General features: G+C 42.5%; 1 protein-coding gene across 4 annotated transcripts in view; it reads right to left on the bottom strand.

The window, feature by feature from the left end:
- Nucleotides 1-18,878, bottom strand: part of lrriq1 (leucine-rich repeats and IQ motif containing 1) — a 281,000-nt gene that overhangs the window by 212,573 nt on the left and 49,549 nt on the right. For 3 of the 4 annotated variants that reach the window (XM_038780683.1, XM_038780684.1, XM_038780682.1), the window contains exons 7-8: nucleotides 17,603-17,678; nucleotides 13,203-14,618 (exon numbers count right to left, since the gene is read on the bottom strand). In XM_038780683.1, the coding sequence (XP_038636611.1) occupies nucleotides 13,203-14,618; nucleotides 17,603-17,678 (1,492 nt within the window). The remainder of the gene's footprint in view (nucleotides 1-13,202; nucleotides 14,619-17,602; nucleotides 17,679-18,878) is intronic. The other variant, XM_038780687.1, reaches the window with a different exon arrangement.

Genomic DNA, 18,878 nt, shown 5'->3' with positions numbered 1-18,878 from the left:
TCCGCAAAGGTCATTAGTGGATCCCTGGAAGGATCCGCAGGCAGAAAGGTTAAGTGCAGCAGTAATATTCAAAGCAACCGGCATTGGATGTCCTCCAAGTTCACGTGGCAAGGGCAGCACGGTGGCACAGTGGTTAGCATTGCTGCCTACGGCGCTGAGGACCTGGGTTCGAATCCCGGCCCTGGGTCACTGTCCGTGTGGAGTTTGCACATTCTCCCCGTGTCTGCGTGGGTTTCGCCCCCACAATCCAAAGATGTGCAGGTTAGGTGAATTGGCCACGCTAAATTGCCCCTTAATTGGAAAAAATAATTGGGTACTCTAAATTTATTTTAAAAAAGTTCACGTGGCATGAGTTCCTCACGGAGAATGTGATAAATATGAGCTACCAGTGGCCTTGACAATAATGATCGTTACCCAATCCATATACTTGAGACATGACTGCAAGCATGGTGCCTTGAATGCCTTGCCCAGTACACTGCGATCATGGACGTTTGCAGGACCCACGTGAGGTGGCCCTTGAATTTCTGGCCCAAATCCATTCTGACATGCTTATGTAAGGATCAAATATCAATGAAGACCACAGTATCTAAACGTAATGGATTCTTTCCCTAATGCACAACATTACTGAACTAGCCAAGATCAATCATCATGCTTTAGACACCAGAGTCCAGCACTCAGCTGAGCCATGCACTCCATGGATTGAGCAGGATAGTTATTCAGCCCAGGAATTGCTGTGCCGAACTCCTTCCACAAGGACCTAGGAGTACTCGCCGTTCGATCTTTCTCTCGCTTATTTTTGAACTGCGTCATTTTAGGGTGAGCTCGAAAATGGTGCTGCTCAGCTTCGTCTGGAAGACCAGCTTCCAACCTCCCCCTATTTTTCTCCAAGTTCCTTCCATACTCACTGCCTCCTTATTCCGTTTACTCTGATCAATCCAGCCTCCCCTATTACCCTTAAACCCAACATTATCCATACGGACATTCCTACCCCTGAATCTTTTATTAAGTCTCCATGGCGCAGGCTGGGAGGGCCAAAATTTTCTGTGCTGTAATTTTCTTTGTTCTTTGTTCTTTATTGACCTGACGGACTCCACCCCCTGGGCAATATCCAGAGAGGCCTTCACTTTACAAGACCAAGCCATATGCCATGCAGAGCAGTCTAACATACTAGAACAGCTTCTTTAATATACCCTGACATCATAGTTTCAGCCGATGGACAGTTTCTGACTCTTCCTCGGACAATTTTATAACTCTTGCCCCCGGACAGTCTTTCACTGCTCCACACTGTTCCTTGACCACTTCCCAGTCATACCTCAGTCTCCCCCTCTCCTCCTGTGTTCGCCAACAACTCCCCCAGTCCTGCCTCAATCTCCCCCTTCCCATGTTCCACACCATGCCCCACCTAGTCCTACCTCCGTTTCCATCCCTCGCCCCACTGGTATTGCCTCCGAATGCCCAGCCTGTGATACAGGCCCCTAACATCTTGCAGCAACATTCTTAAAGGTAGATGAAAGCAGTGTTTACTGACCTTGAAATTATTGGTGAACTGAAGCTCGCCAGGTGCATGCCACTTGCATACAGTCGGGAAACTGAGCATTCTAATTATCCACTGGCAGAGCACTTAATTTGGAGTGGAAATGTAATTTTGGTGAGTTGGTCTTTTAATGATCATTCATGAAATGCAAATGTGGCTCCCAGCAGAGTTCAGCAAGGAACTAACCCCCCCCCCCCCCCCCCCCCCCCCCCCATTAACCCGCCAAGTTAAGCGAACAAAATTCAAAACTAATTTCTTACCAGCGGGAAATTGGCTTTTTCCATAACGTCAAATTTAGTGTCCCCTGATTCTCCCCACTGGTAAAACCTGCCCTCAGATGTGGGAAACCCCCCCAGATTTTATCAAACACAAACCACAGAATTGATCAAAATTCTCCGCAGAGTTGTTCTGTCTTTTGAACAAAACACTCTTCCACATTTTAATATTTCTGTGGTTGGGTTATGTGATGGGTTTATTTCAGCAGTGTCATAAGGGTAACTGTAACATGAGGGAATGAAGGTAGAAAATTTCAGAGCCAACTGTGAACATTCTCAACCGCCCTAGGCTTTTTCACTGATTAAAAAGGATAAGCTCCAGAGTAACGTTTTTCAAATGTTTACCACTTAAGGACAACTACAATTGGAATAAAACACACACAGGCATTTGCATTGTTATTGCACTTAGTTAGCTGTAGACATTTTGTTGGCAAATAAATGAAATACAGAATAAGGCGATTCTATCCATATGTTTCGCATAAACTATTGAAACGAACAATTCTGGTGTTAAGTTTAAAATTGGTGCAAAATTACCCATAATGGGGAGATGACAAATGCCTGCAGGTTTGTATTTAAATCTCATGATAGTACTGTAGTAGTGATTTGGATTACTTAGTTCAGAGTTCCATTTACTGAACCAGATGTTTACCATACAGAATCAAAGCTTCCCCAGTGGCTTTGTACATTGAACAATTCAGCTATTAAGACAAAGAAGGCTCCAGTTTGATCCCCAGTCTGTACTGAGTTAGCTGATTTCAGACAGACGATGATAGGGGCACTCTAATTGGCCTCGAGACCCCTAGTTTCAAGAACGGAAAGTCGGTCAATGCTTTGACCTGATCGCTATTCGGGAATCCTTGCTAAAGTTCACAAGTGGATGCATGGTTGAGAGAGAATCAGGATTAATTGTGATACTTCCCATCACTATATCACCTGCTGGAAACTCAGTTAGGAAAAGTGGACACCCTATTGAGATATCAGGCATTCCCTCTCACCACATAACCAACAGGTGGCAAAATACTTCAAGCAATGATATGAGAGAAAACAAGAAGATACAAAATTTGTCCTGAATCCAGTGAAACTTTTTGTCCTTAATCTAGTGAAACTTGATCACAATCCCTTATTACAATATGCATTTTTCCTACTTTCCTTAAGATTCCCCATGTTGAGCTTTGTTCGGGAGCAGCTGGAGGGAAGTGGTGACACAACATACTGGCATATTGGATTGTAAAAGACTGCACTTTGGGAGTGGCACACCATGGGCTGGATTCTCCCCTACCCGGCGTGACGGAGGGTGCCGGCGTAGGGGAGTGGCGCCAACCACTCAGCGGTCGCGCCTCCCCAAAGGTGTGGAATTCTCCCCACCTTTGGGGGCCAGCCCCGCGCCGGAGCAGTTTGCACCAGAAGACTGGCGCAAACACCCGGCGCAGTCGGAAGCGGGGCTGGCCGAAAGGCTTTCGGCGGTCGGCGCATGCGCCGGCAGTGACGTCAGCGGCAGCTGGCCGCTGACGTCACTGCCGGCGCATGCGCGATGCGGGGTTCTCCTCCGCGTCCGCCATGGTGGAGGCGTGGCGGCGCGGAAGGAGAAAGAGTGCCCCCACGGCACTGCCCCGCGGAGTGAGCGGGGGGCCCCGATCGCGGGCCAGGCCTCCGTGGGGGCACCCCCCCGGGTCCGATCGCCCCCCGCCCCCCCAGGACCCCGGGGGCCTGCTCGCGCCGCTGAGCCCGCCGTTCCAGAGGTGGTTTAAACCTCGGCGGCGGGAGAAGGCCTCCCACCGGCGGGACTTCGGCCCATCCGGGCCGGAGATTTGAGGTAAGTTTTAAAAAAATGAAATCCCGCCGGCGCCAGCTGTTTTCACAGGCTGCCGGCGGGATTTGCACCGGGATTTGCGGCCGACCCTGCGTGGGGTCGGAGAATTTCGCCCCATAGATCCTGTTCTGGAAAATACAGAATGTGTCATTTGAAACATAGAACTCTGCCAATATCTGGTCTGGGAGAGTGCAGGGAAAGATCCCACAAGAGGTTGGTGGCAGCTGAAAAGAGCAGAAACTGTGGCCAGCTCTTCTGTCAAAAATGCAGTCAATTTCAGTCTGTCAGAATTGTTATTACAACCTGCAGCAGGAGAAAGGGAAAAAGAAAAAAACAGAGTTTGCATACATTTCTTTGTGTTGTTGAAATATTGTAATGGACTGCCCCTTTAAGCCCCGTAGTCCGTTCCCTATCGGAGGTCCCGATCTCCCGCCAAAAATCACTAAGCGCGGGCGTCCCTCGCTCCTCCCCCCACGTGCGAGGCAGCAGACATCGGGAGAAAAGCAGAACGCGAGGGAGCAGCAGCTGGAGAGGTCAGAACGGAGCTCAGAGGAAGGAGGACAGAAAACAGAGAACCAGCATCAGGAGAGAAGACGAGGAGAGAGAGAGAGAGAGAGAGAACTCGGTTATGGGAAAGGCAAAGCAAACAGCTGATTGTAAACGGCAATAGATTTAAAGAAGGCTAGGATTTAAAGGTAAAATGTTACGTTTGGGTCTGAAGGTCCCCAAGCAACCAGACAACATCCAAAATCACTAATCTGTTTACCTTTCTGTAGACAAAGTGTTTACAACTTATAAAAAAAAAAAGTGTGATAATAATAAAATAATTTAACCTGAAAAAGTGGTTATTAGCTTACTTCACTTCCTTAATAACGCAGGACCCAGGACATCAATGCTATTAAGGGGTAAGTAGGTAAAATTCTTCGGTGAAGGTATGGGTTATACCGGGGGATAACTTGAAAAGAGAGTTTGACCTGAATAGCACCCACCGAAGCCTGTATCGGAGTCAGGGAGTGAGAATCCCTGTTCACCATTTTAGAATATTGGCCCTTTTTTGGTATAGGGGGAATTCTAAGACAGAGTGGTGGATTTACAAAAACATGGCGCCCAGCGTGGAGGCCTAGAATATTAGAAGTTTCTAGGTAAATAGGGGCTAGAATATTAGAAGTTTCTAGTTCCCAAGAAACGGTTGGAATATTAGAAGTTTCTAACCGGCACAAAGGCTAGAATATTAGAAATTTCTAGTCTATGTGTGAGTCAAACTTTACCTGCCGAGTTTAGTTTGGAAAGTCATGTGTGATTGGCTTTTGTAAGGATATTCTGTGGATCGACGGGACTGAAGCTCAGGTTGGGTGTGAAAATCAGTAGACTAGCAGATACTGACCCTGAGAAAAGTCTGCAAGACATTTTGGTGACAGCACTAAAATCTTGCATCCATTACTGGTAAAAGGGGCTAAAGAATAAATCATCCTCAGGGTAAGGCAGATTGTGCGGACATTTTCTGGAAAATAGGGACGCTTATCTTCAGAAACCAATAATCAATCGACCCTTAACTAAAGCAGGAAGATAGTGCCTTGGTCAGCCTTGGATAGGGCCCAGAAAGGGTACTTATCCTTAATTTCAGAGTGCACCTGAAAGGGACAACCAGGAACAGAAAAAAAATCCGCAAAATGGCAATTAGGGTAATTCTCATGCCCTGGGATACGGTCAAGAGAAATGTAGAAATGAAACAGGAATGGAAGAAATTAAAAGAGCAAAAGAAATCCTGGACAAAAGATATGTATCCAGACGGAGATATCTCCTTCTTTGTTAGAGTGCCAAAAGCCCTGCAATATACAGATCCAGTAGGGATCCTTAAAGCACTTTGTAAGTTTGCATTTGAAAAGCGAGCTGAATCACTAATCTTGTTCGGACACAGACAGAAGCATGCAGCTGCTCAAGTGGGCAAAGTGTGCTCCAAACTGATTAAAATCATTGACGAAGAAAACATGAAAGAAATAATACAGATCCCTAGTGAACACAAAAGTAACTCTGAAGTGGGAAACAAATATATAAAACAACTTCAGAAAAATGAAACATTAGAAATGGAAAATGACGAGGAATCAGTCCTAGAATCAGATAGCCGAGAGAATTCGGACCCCTTTGAAAATTTCCCAAAGGGATACAATTTTCAATACCCAGATCCAAGTCCGTTTCAGGAAGAAAATTGGCCTCGGCAATCTGCCACACATAAAAATGGAGCTTTTATCGATCATTTCTTTGAAACACAAGAAAGTGAAGAGGAACAAAGCCTAGTTGGGATTATGGCGCCTCCTGCGCTGGGACAGGAAGAATCATCATCCTCATCAGAGAATGAGGAAATAGTAAAACCAAGGAGAAGAATAGGGAATAGAAAAAATTCTAAACCATTAGAAATAGGGGATTATAGTGATTACTGGAAACAACAACAACCTTCCACTTATCGACCAATAAATAAGGATTTACCGTATTATATGTATAATCCAGAAGCAAAAATGGTACACCATAGAGATCAGGAAGGATGGGAAAGAGAGGTTACATCTAGGGGACTTAAAATAGGAGAAATATTAGGAGGAAGTCAACAAATTGATTCTACGAAATTACTGGAATTACCAAACGTTACCCCCAAAGCTAAAATTTGGCAAATGAGCAAAGGGCATGACAGTTTCGGAAGAGCCATGAGTAGGGTAAGGAACAGCACAGAAACACAAGGCCAGATAATAGCAGCATTAAGACCACAAGAAAGGATACAGAATCGTCCAAGACCCCGAATAACTGCTCCTACTCCTGTGGATAGGGCAAGTTATGCTCCACGAGATAGCCAAGTACCAATTGCAATGTTTGAAGAATATATAGAACCGGTGGAAGATTTTGTACAACATGGTACCCCCTATTTTGAGGAAGAACCGGTACAACGACAGATACATTTCTCAGAATATAGGAAACCAGATAGAGGTGCCCCTTTAAGAACACCATGCCCCAGAAGTGAGAAAGTAGTTCAGTCATTTACACCAGGTCCAGAGGAAGGACAGGGAGGCATGGTACCGTATAAAATAATAGCAGCAGTAATGAAGACAGCAGGCCCAAAGAAACATGGGGAGAGTAGAATTGAGTATTCACAGAGGTTAAAACAGTTAGCGAAGAAAATGGGGGCATCAGGAGAATCCACCAAATTGATTGATTTGCATACAGTGGGAGAAATAGTTACAGGCGAAGTCTCAGATTTAATAAATGAGTTAGATTTGGGAAATGAGAGAGCTAACTTAATGAAAGAGATGACAGAGGCAGCATATGCAGGGGAACACCTCACAACATATGTCGACCGAATATATGAGGTTAATAAGGAAGAGGGGGCCGATGTAGTCAGATTCCTGAGGGAATTAGGACCCAAGATTCCAGGAGGAAATAGCCTCTCAACAATACTGTTAACGACCTCTAGAAGAGAAATAGGAAGAGAACTGGTGAAATTTGATTTGGCAGGCAAAGCATTTAAGGATAAACACACAAAAGGGGAACAAAAAAGAGTAGCAGCTGCCCAAAATAATGTTTCAACACAAAATGCTCAGATTAGACCACCAAACCGACAGATACCTGACAAATCGGAACAAAATCTAGCCCAACCAGCAATGCCACAACATGGGTATAATCTGCGGTCACAAGGGCCACCTCCCCCACAAAATCTAGATTACTTACCAAGGGAACAATTCCTAGCCCTCAGTCGGGAGGAAAGAGACAGATTCATTGAGGATAGGAGAAGAAGAGCAGCTGGTCAGGGGAAAGATTTAATAAAAATAGATACTAGAAAAATAAGGATATTAAAACCAATTGATAACATGGAGGAAATAAGGAAACAGAAAGAGAAAAGTATTTTAAATGACGAAGCTTGGAAGAAGATGGAAGAAGTATTAATGGGAGCAAACCTAGCGATAGGTAAGAATGACACAGGTTTAATTAGCAAGCGGTTCCAACACACAATTCACGGGGGACAACACAGACCTCAAAAACAGTATCCTTTGACCAGAGGAGCAAAGAGCGAGCTGGAGATAATAATCAAGGAATTGGAGCAGCAGGGGATTATTCAAGGGGTCACATATGCCTCAACAAATAGTCCACTTCAGGTAGTAAGAAAACCAGATGGTACATTTAGGATGGTAACAAATTACAAAGCTTTAAATAAAGTCACAAAGAAGGACAAGAGATATTTAATAAATCCACAAGCTACCTTAGAGCAAGTCGCGGGAAAAACTTACTTAACTAGTATAGATTTGGCGAATGGATTCTGGAGTGTTCCATTAGACCCAGACAGCAGGGAGAAAACAGCATTCACCTTCGGAACTAAGCATTATGTATATTGTAGACTGCCACAGGGATATGTTAATTCTCCGAATCACTTTCAGGCAATAATCAGGGAACTGATTAAAGATGATTTGGCTTTAGTATATATCGATGATATATTAATTGGAGATGACGATCAGGACAAACATGTGGAAAGAGTGGCCAGGATAATTAAGACACTTAGTGAAGCAGGCTTTAAAATAGGGCTAAAGAAATGTCAAATTGGGAGAAGCGAAGTCAACTATTTGGGTTATTCAGTATCGAAGGGAGGTAGAGAGGCCAGTATTGAAATGAGGAAGAAGGTAGCTGAAATTACTGCACCTGTTTCGAAAAAAGGGGTTCAAAAAATAATGGGAATATTGGGATATCTAAGGCCAGTAGTGAAGGACTTTAGTCTTTATGCTAAAGCCATTTATCAAACATTGAAAGGGGATTTTATTTGGACCAGCGAGGCCCAGAGAGGGTTAGATCAGTTAAAGACAGCAATTGCGATATCGGGACCATTAGTTGGGAGACAAGAAGAGGATGATTTAAGCATTAAATTAGACATATATAAAAATGGATATGGTATGGTGCTTGCTAATCTTAGCAATCAGACACCTATCAAACATCTGACAGGAAACTGGTCGAGAGCTGAACAAACGTTTTCAAACATCGAGAAATGTCTAGCAGCTATAACAAAGAGAATAGCAGAGATAGAAAACTTGTCGGGTGGTAAGAAAATTTATGTCACAACTGAGTTTTTGGAATTAAAGGAGCTAACCAAGAGACAGATTTGCCAGCAAGGCGCGAATACAGCTCGATGGGAAAGATGGGAAACCATTCTTCTAAACCCTGACTTAATGTTTATTCATAACATTAAAAAGGGACAGAAACTTGATGAACCAGTTAGTAAAACGGAGTTGGAGAATGCTTGGGTATTATATACTGATGGTAGTAAAGTCAAGAAGGACGAAGAACAAGCCAGATGGGCATTCATTTTAAAAAATTCAGGAAAAATAGTAGTGGAGGAACAGGGAATAATCATTGGATCAGCTCAGACAGCTGAGGTAGAGGGAGTATTGCAAGGGTTAAAGGAGTGTCAGCAGCGAAAGCTGCAGGAAGTTACCGTTGTAACCGACAGCTTTTTCGTGCAGCAAGGATTGGAGAAAGATTTGGAGTTTTGGAAACTAAACGGTTGGATGAACGGTAGAAATAAACTACTGGAACAGAAAGAACAGTGGGAAGAGATAGATAAAATTTTAGCCGATATGGAGATCCAGACAATTCATCAAAAAGCACACACAAAAGGAACTGGGGAACTGTGTAAGGGGAATCAGGAAGTGGATGAATTAGCCAGACTTAGGACAATAATCTTGGGGACTCTTGGGAACACAACAGCCGACCTTCAAATGATAATTAAGCAAATACATGAAGCCACAGGACATGGGGGTCATGTTGTAGTCGCAAGGGAGTTGAAAAAGTTGGGAATTAAAATAGCCTATTGGAGACAACATTTAACTGCAGTACGGAGAAAATGTGAGAGATATATGGCCTGTGGAGGACAGAGAGGGAATAAAACATATGGGAGCATAAAAACTGAGAAACCAATGCAGGAATGGTCATTAGATTATGCAGGACCACTTTTTCCCAGAAGCAGCAAAGGTAATTTGTATTTTTTAGTCAAAGCTGATAGCTGCACGGGAGAAATTGACCTTAGAGCAACCAGCAAAGCAAATGGAGCCACGACCAAAAGGGTATTGGCAGAAATGATGACCTCCAGAGGTAGACCAGAATCGATCCGAATGGACAATGCGCCGCACTTTAGAAACAATACTGTTATTAACTTTTGTGCTGACAGAGGAATAACAATCAATTGGGCCGTGAAATATGCACCTGGGAGTAATGGAATGGCTGAGAGGTCTGTAAGAAAAGTAAAGGATTGGATCATAAAGAATCAGAATAATAAAGGCTGGGATAAAGACATTGAAAGAATAGTATTTGATCTTAATAGTAATCTTGGAACCTCTGTCTCCCAGGGACAAGGGGACCCAAGTGAATCTGGGAAGTATCAAGTAGGAGACGAAGTTTGGGTGAAGTTACCAACTAAGACTGCGGGGAAAATCATTTGTGAGACTGTAAAATGTAAAGACAAGATTGTTCAGATTCTGGGTACACATACAATTGAATTAGAGAAGCATGGTGTCTGGAGCAAAAGAAATTGTGTCACAATTGAAACACACGACCCAGTGAGCATCAGAGGAGTTTGAGATTCTTCGAATCTCACTCAGGGGTGCAATGACAGGAGGAGGAGGCTTAACAGGCCTTAATGGTATGATGTACATCAAGAATATGGAAAATAAACCAGTTCAAAAAGAAATGGTGGCAAAAGAAATCCGGAAGTCCTGGAAAGGGCATTTCTGGGTTAATCAAATGAAAACAGAAGGTACAAATTAAAGAATAGGGCCCTCTCCACCCTTGATCTGTTCATTTGATTTTCAGATGGAAAAAATAAATAACGAACCAGTTCACAAGAAGGAAGAGAACTACACTCCAGAGAGGAATCTTTTAGACAGAATTGGGGGGAAACTAATGATACAATTGGCTACATATTTGAGGGAATTAAATGACAGAACCCGGAGGAAAACTTTACGGGTTAGAAACAAATTAGAATATCAAATTATAACTGGACAGTGAAACCTCTGGTCAGACATCTCTAACTGGACATTAGCTGATGGGTGATCTGCGGTCTCCATGGAGTATGTACTACGCGGTGGAATTATTAAGGGTCTCGGCAGATAGCAGCGACTGACGAGGAACCCCAATATGATAAATGACAATAGTTTAAGAATTTTAGTAGCTTGATACTACGGCGGGAAAATTGTTACCAATGCAGCAAAACAATATTGCATTGAAGAGCTGTAATCGTTATTATAAAAAAAAATTTTTTTTTTTAAATTTAAAAAAAAATAAAAATTAAATTTTCATGTAAATTGATAGGGACTGTTATATATATGATAAGGGGGTATGTGTGTCGTTAAATAACTTGATCCGCATTTCTAAACTGTGTGAATGTTTTTATAGAGGGTTAGTTTAGTGTGTTTTCTTGATTTAACTATATAGTACATTACAAATAATATTGATGTTGTTTATATGCCATATTTAGTATGTAATAATTATTGTTCCCAAAGCCAAGAAGGAATGTTTCGATATTGATATTAAATTGTGATAACAGTTGAAAATATGTAAAGTGGTAACACACAGTCTATTTGTGTGGTTAGGTAATGAATAAGGTGTTAAGATAAGATAAGATTTTTTTACTATGTATATAACAATAGGGAGAATTTGTTTGGGGGAAAAAAGAGACGGTTCAATGTGGTTTTGCAAATGCTGTAATGAAAAATATACACTTTGTCAGAAAGATATTCTCTCATGTAAACCAGAGGCTGGCAGACTTACATGATTCACGACAATGTTAGACATTAATGGGGAAGTTAGGAATACAAGCAGGATCAATTGAAAATTTTAAATTAATAAGACAAGGGGATCAGTGGGTGGTACATGATATCACAATTACCCCATTCCAATCAGAAATGGAAAACTATTTGGACGACGGAAAAATGGGGCACGTAACAGCCAGTGATGGACAAAAGATCTGTTTGGTTACTGATGAACTGAGTTGTGTGCTGTTTCTAAGGGACATGAGGAAGCTTCTACGGGTGCTGCTATCCCAAGGAAGTAAAATGCTTTGGAGGTAGTGGAACACACGGAAAGCTATTGTGTTACCTTCCTGAGCGGCTATGGCTATGGTTCACGGTAATTGGACTGGAACGGAAAACAAGACTCTTATTGACACTGGTCTGTGATATGCATACAAATGACAAAGATCGGGGATGTATGTTAGTACAATTGGATGGGGGGGAAAATAAACCAAATTATAGTAATGTTTCAAATGTCAAGACGGGGTGTTCTGGAAAATACAGAATGTGTCATTTGAAACATAGAACTCTGCCAATATCTGGTCTGGGAGAGTGCAGGGAAAGATCCCACAAGAGGTTGGTGGCAGCTGAAAAGAGCAGAAACTGTAGCCAGCTCTTCTGTCAAAAATGCAGTCAATTTCAGTCTGTCAGAATTGTTATTACAACCTGCAGCAGGAGAAAGGGAAAAAGAAAAAAACAGAGTTTGCATACATTTCTTTGTGTTGTTGAAATATTGTAATGGACTGCCCCTTTAAGCCCCGTAGTCCGTTCCCTATCGGAGGTCCCGATCTCCCGCCAAAAATCACTAAGCGTGGGCGTCCCTCGCTCCTCCCCCCACGTGCGAGGCAGCAGACATCGGGAGAAAAGCAGAACGCGAGGGAGCAGCAGCTGGAGAGGTCAGAACGGAGCTCAGAGGAAGGAGGACAGAAAACAGAGAACCAGCATCAGGAGAGAAGAGGAGGAGAGAGAGAGAGAGAGAGAGAACTCGGTTATGGGAAAGGCAAAGCAAACAGCTGATTGTAAACGGCAATAGATTTAAAGAAGGCTAGGATTTAAAGGTAAAATGTTAAGTTTGGGTCTGAAGGTCCCCAAGCAACCAGACAACATCCAAAATCACTAATCTGTTTACCTTTCTGTAGACAAAGTGTTTACAACTTATAAAAAAAAAGTATGATAATAATAAAATAATTTAACCTGAAAAAGTGGTTATTAGCTTATTTCACTTCCTTAATAACGCAGGACCCAGGACATCAATGCTATTAAGGGGTAAGTAGGTAAAATTCTTCGGTGAAGGTATGGGTTATACCGGGGGATAACTTGAAAGGAGAGTTTGACCTGAATAGCACCCACAGAAGCCTGTATCGGAGTCAGGGAGTGAGAATCCCTGTTCACCATTTTAGAATATTGGCCCTTTTTTGGTATAGGGGGAATTCTAAGACAGAGTGGTGGATTTACAAAAACAATCCACACCTTTGATTTCCCGCTCAATAGGTTTGCAGTTTCAAAGTTGCTCCCATGGAGAAACCAAATATGTCTCCACAAAGATGAGAAGTATCAAAAGGCAAATCAAAGGATCGGTCCCACAAATCTATGAAAAATTGATTATTTTGCACCAAACATATAGCCAGGTGTCGTCCTGGTAAAGCATGCAGCAAAAGGAGACTTAAAGAGTGAACAAGTAAAATATGATTTCCAAAAATGCGTGAATAAGAAGAATGTCCTACTAAAACGACTCATTTATAATAACAATTACAGTAAAATATAAAATGTACCTGCTGAAGTGAAGTCCAGACTCCTGACTGCAGTATTACATCAGGACTCAGAGGAGGCAGTTGGTTGACGGGATTATTCCGAAGTCTGATTTGTTTGTTCACTTTCTTCGCCTTGTTTTCTCTACAAATTTTGGACCAAGGAGTACACATTCTCATCCAATTTAGTCTTTTTTGCTCGACATGATCCGGTAGCATGAGCCCTGTGGCTAAGAAGCTCTTCTCAAAATTAAGATCTACAAGTTCAACTATTTTGAGAACATCAGTCAGATCTTCAACATGTAAGTTACCATCACTAGTATTCAATACAGATATTCCTTCATCTGATAGACAGCTGGGGTTCCTATCCATAACCGCGCATACATTGTTTATTTGTAGTAAGCTATTGCTCTTTGGTATTGTGATACTGGATCCCCCAGCAGATATGTTCTCTGCAGTACTTTCCACTACTTCTTCAGGTGGAAGTTTCATTTCCAGAGTTGTGCCTGTAGTCATTAGAGCTGTACTTTCCCTGACAATGTTACTGCCATTCATCAAATTGTTTTCCTGTATATTATGAGATAATCCTATATTTTCATTCCAAAGAGCACACACATTTTCTGAACTGTTATCACATTGTTTAGAGTCTTTATTTTTATTTAATTTGGAATTAACACTTCCAACTTTACTGTCATTCATCAAATTGTTTTCTTGTATATTATGGGACAATCCTATATCTTCATTCCAAAGAACACATATATTTTCTGAACTGTTATCACATTGTTCATCTTCTTTATTTTTATTTAGTTTGGAATTAACACTTCCTTCTTTGGTTAACTGTGGTTCACCGTTCTTCTCAATTTTTGTCTTTTTCCTTTGTTTTAAGGCCACTTTGGACTTTTCTTCTTCTAATAATTTTCTTTCCTCTGCCTTTTGTTGTTCTGCTTCGTCTTGCTTTTCTTCCATTTTCTTTCTCTCTAGCTCTTTTCTTTTTATCTCTTCTTGCATTTTTTGGAATTCCTCCAACTTCAGTTGTCTCTCCTTCTCTAATCTTTGTCGTTCCTGCTCCTTTTTCTTCTCATATTCAATCTGCCTTTGTTTCTGTTCTTCCCTTTGTAACCGTTTAACTTCTTCCTGCTTCCTTCCCTCTTCCTCCTCCTCTTTACGTTTTTGTTCTAATTTTCTTTTAATTTTCTCTTCAAATTGTCTCTTTTCTTGTGCCATTCTTAACTGTAGGTCTTTTTTTCTCTTCCTTTCATCCCTTCTTTCCTTCAGTATTGGTGCATGCTTTTTACGCACCAAGTGCGCCCGAAATCTTGTCTGAATCGTTGTTGCTGCTCTGTTTTGCAGTTCTTTCACTCGTGCCCTCTCTTTACTCTGCTGTTCTTCAAAGATTCTTCGCTCTCTGTCCACTTTATTTTGCATTGACTGTATTAATGCCTACAAATTTTAATCAAACAAATGTTGTTGTATGCACATTTTACTTATAATTGAAAAATAAAAATGGCAGTCTCTCTTATTTTACCTGGAGTCACCATAACTCGCTTCAATGGCAACATCAAAGTTTGATTTTTTTTTCTAGTTATCCAGTAGTATATAAACTTAATCTAAAATAATCAACATAAAAATTTGGAGAAAGCAACATTATGCCTATTAATATATTTACAATGTAATTGATCAATTCTTTCTTATTTAACTTTAGTGATATTTTCCCTTGACATAGGTGCCAAATGTATTTCCTCATCTGAAAGCACATTTTAATCCCAGGTCAAGAGCCACAGGGAGTAGTATTATGGTGAATGGCAGGTAAAAGCTTTGATATGTTGGAACCTTGAAAGTGTAATTGTAATTGACTGGCCTTGGAGGCTTTCGTCTTGGCGGATGTAGGAGGGATAGAGATGAAGGAAGTAACTGATAAAAGGAAGTAGACAAGAAAGATGCCATTAAATGTGGGTTAATGAATGTGAGATCACTCAGGATGATTTTTGATTTTTTTAAAATATGTTTAACTGTAGTATTTTAAGATTCATAAAAATATAGAAAATAGGAGCAGGATGAGGCCATTCGGCTGTTCGAGACTGTTCCGAAAATCATTATGATCATGATTGATCAACAACTCAATAGCCTAATCCAGCTTTCCCCCAATATACTTTGATCCCCTTCGCCCCAAGTGCTATATCTAACTGCTTCTTGAAAACATATAGGGCGGGATTCTCCTTTGGCTGATGCCGAAAGCAGGAAACTTGAGCAGAGAATAGGTTCAGACTCCAAATTCGCAGCTGGCGCCAATGTGACGCCAAATTGCAATTCTACATCACCTCGACAGCGGTGTCATGCGGTCCAGAATGCACGTACAGTAAACATCGTTGTCATATATTAGTGGGCCAGACCCGGATTCTCCGTCTCCGATGTGCCGAGTTCTCAACGGTGCTTGTGTTCCATGTGGCGCCGGTGCTAGCCCCTCCACAGTTGCTGAATCGACCCAGGTTCGGTGCCAGTTTAGTTGTTATGACAGTCCACGAATCCTGCGTCAGCATCAACACTTAGTCTCAGAAACAGAGAATCCCGCCCACATTGTTTTGGCCTCAACTACTTCATGTGGCGATGAATTCCACAGATTTACCACTCTCTGAGTTAAGCTATTTCTCCTCATGTCAGTCCTAAATGGTCTACCCCGCATCCTCAGACTGTGACCCCTGGTTCTGGACACACCCACCATCGGGAACATCCTTTTTGTATCTACCCTTTCCAGTCCTGTTAGAATTTTACAGGTATCTATGAAATCCCCCTTCGTTCCTCTAAATTCCAGCAAATACAATCTCATTCCTCATACGTCTGTCCTTCCATCCCAGGAATAAGCCTGGTAAACCTTTGCTACATTCCTTCTATAGCAAAAACATTGTTCCTCAGATAAGGAGACCCAAACTGCACAAATATTCCAGGTGTAGCCTCACCAAAGCCCAGTATAATTGCAGCAAGACATCCCTGCTCCTGTACTTGAATCCTCTTGCAATGAAGGCCATTTACCTCTTTACTGGCTTCTGTACCTGTATTTTTACCTTCAGTGACTGGTGTACGAGGTCACCCAGGTCTTGTTGCACATTCTTCTCTCCTAACATATGGCCATTCAGATAATAGTCTGCCTTCTTGTTTTGTTACGAAAGTGGATAACCTCGCTTTTATCCAAATTATGCTGCATCTGCCATTCATTTGCTTACTCACCCAACTTGTCCAAATCACATTGAAAGATCTCTGCACCATCCTCACAGCTCACCCTCCCACCCAATTTGGTGTCATCTGCAAATGTGGAGATATTACATTTTGTTCCCTCATCTAAATCATTATTATTCTGTAAATAGCTGAGGACCTAGCACTGATCCCTGTGGTACCCCACTAGTCACTGCCTGTCAATTTGAAAAAGTGCCATTAATTCCTGCTCTTTGTTTCCTGTCTGCCAACCAGTTTTCTATCCAACTCAATACACCATCCCTAATGCCATGCGCTTTAATTTTACACGCTAATCTCTTATGTGCGGTATGGGACAATTGGGTGCAACCGTTTTGGCGCGGCCGTTTGGACGCAGCCGTTTGGGCGCGTTGGGACAATTGGGCGCAGCCAATTTGGCGCGGCCGTTTGGGCGCAGATGACAGAATTTTTTTTAGTTTTTGTGGCTAGTAAATTGTTGCAAGTAAATTGTTGCAGATTCAGTATCATTCGAAGGAAGGACTTAAAAGCAAGCTTAAAACTGTAAATTAAAAGATGAGCTTTAAAAAGTTTTTAAACTAACTTTATTGTAAATTAAAAACCTTAAATTAGTTCATTTAGTTAAAAACCTTAAATTAGTTCATTTAGTTTAGTTCATTTGGTAATTATGAGCAAGGCTCCTCAAGTACTCGATAGCCAAAATTTCACTTCGCTGTCACCTTTGCTTGTTTTGTCAAAGACGTAAAGGAATCCGTTATGAACAAATTTTTCTTTACAACGTTTCGTTGATACTTCCTCAGCCATCATATGGGTATGCGAATTGGTTTAGTTAAAAAATATATAAAAAGATGGTGACAGAACGAAACACTTGTGACAGCGGACCCGCACCAGCAGCCAACTCAACTGAGGCTAATTTACAAATAAAGAAATGTTATTATGGCCAAAACGTCCGGCGCCAAAACGGCCTGCGCCAAAACGGCTGCCGCCAAAACAGCCGGCGCCAAAATGGCTGGCGCCAAAATGGTCGCGCCACAACGGCCGCGCCCAAATGGCTGCGCCAAAACGTACCTAACCCCTTATGTGGGACGTTTTCACAAGCCTTCTGAAAGGAATTTTATTCTTCATTGCATTTAAATTGAAATGGCAAAGCAAAGACAAAAGTACATTTCTTTTTTCTCAGTTGCCAACAAAGGTCACAAAGATGTAATTTAGGCCCTCACCTCGTGTTGCTTCAACTCTTGTTCCAAAGCGTCCTGTTCCTGTCTGATTTTCTTTTCTAGTTTAGCCTGTTGTTTCGGAACAAAGTATACAATATTATAATCTACCTAAAAAAGGTTGTGCTGGATAACAATAAAGTATATTCATTATTCTTCCAGAAATATTAAACAGAGAAAATCTTCATAAGCACTAATTTATCTCAACCAGAATAACAACTTAATCTCAATCTCAAAAAACAGTGCTATGACTTTAATAAAGAATAGTCAAATTCTGGGCAGTTTGACACTTGATTTGTGCTCAGCAAGAAGGAAGATGAAAAAGGTCAGACACATTTCATATGTGATCTGTACCTGTCACTGAAGAGGGGCGGGATTCTCCCAACGGGAGACTGCTGACGTCGGAGTGAAAACCGGAGTGTTTCACTCCGGCGTCGGAGGCCGCTCCTCGCCCCCTATTCTCCCACCCCCGGGGGGCTAGGAGCCCCGCCGCGTGATTTACGCCTTGGCGCGGCGTAAAAGCGGCGGCGCGTAAATAACGTCACCCATGCATGCGCAGGTTGGCCGGCGCCAACCCGCGCATGCACGGTTGCCGTCCTCCCCGTGGGTGCTCCGCAAGAAATGTCGGAGTGATCTTGTGGGGCGGCGGAGGAAAGGAGTGCCTCCTTTAGAGAATCTGGCCCGCCAATTGGTGGGCACCGATCGCGGGCCAGACCCCTTTTGAGTGCCCCCCCCCGGTGCTGGATCCCCCCTGCCCCCTCCACAGGCCGCTCCCGCGCTGTTCACGCCGGCGGCGACCAGGTGTGGAACACGTCGTATTGGGCAGGCCGCTCGGCCCATCCGGGCAGGAGAAACACCACTCACCCGTTACAAACGGCGAGCGGCGATTTTCCGAGCGGCCAGCTGTAAATCTCGGCACGCCGGTTTTGGGGGGACTCGTTCGGCACCCCCGCGATTCTCCCACCCGGCGTGGGGGGGGGGGGGGGGAGAATTGCGCCCGAGATTTCTGGGATGGATTCAAACATAAATCCTTGAGATGAAAGGAATACATACAATCCCATTCTGTCATATAGTTAAACTAGTAACAAATCCAATTAAAAAGAAAAATTAATGTACAAGCATTCTCAGAAACACAGTGCAGTTCTACAATAGGAGCTGTTGCATAGGTTAATTTCATTGTCAGCACTAAAAAGCAATCGCAATGTTAAATGTAACTGTAACGAGGTAAAAGTAAATGAATACACCAGAATAAGCTTTCAAATTGTAACTTGGCAAGAATTAA

This window comes from Scyliorhinus canicula, chromosome 20, assembly GCF_902713615.1.
Source record: "Scyliorhinus canicula chromosome 20, sScyCan1.1, whole genome shotgun sequence".
Classification (NCBI taxonomy): Eukaryota; Metazoa; Chordata; class Chondrichthyes; order Carcharhiniformes; family Scyliorhinidae; genus Scyliorhinus; species Scyliorhinus canicula.
The sequence above is the reverse complement of the archived record's forward strand: the minus strand, read 5'-3'. Positions and strand labels throughout refer to the sequence as shown.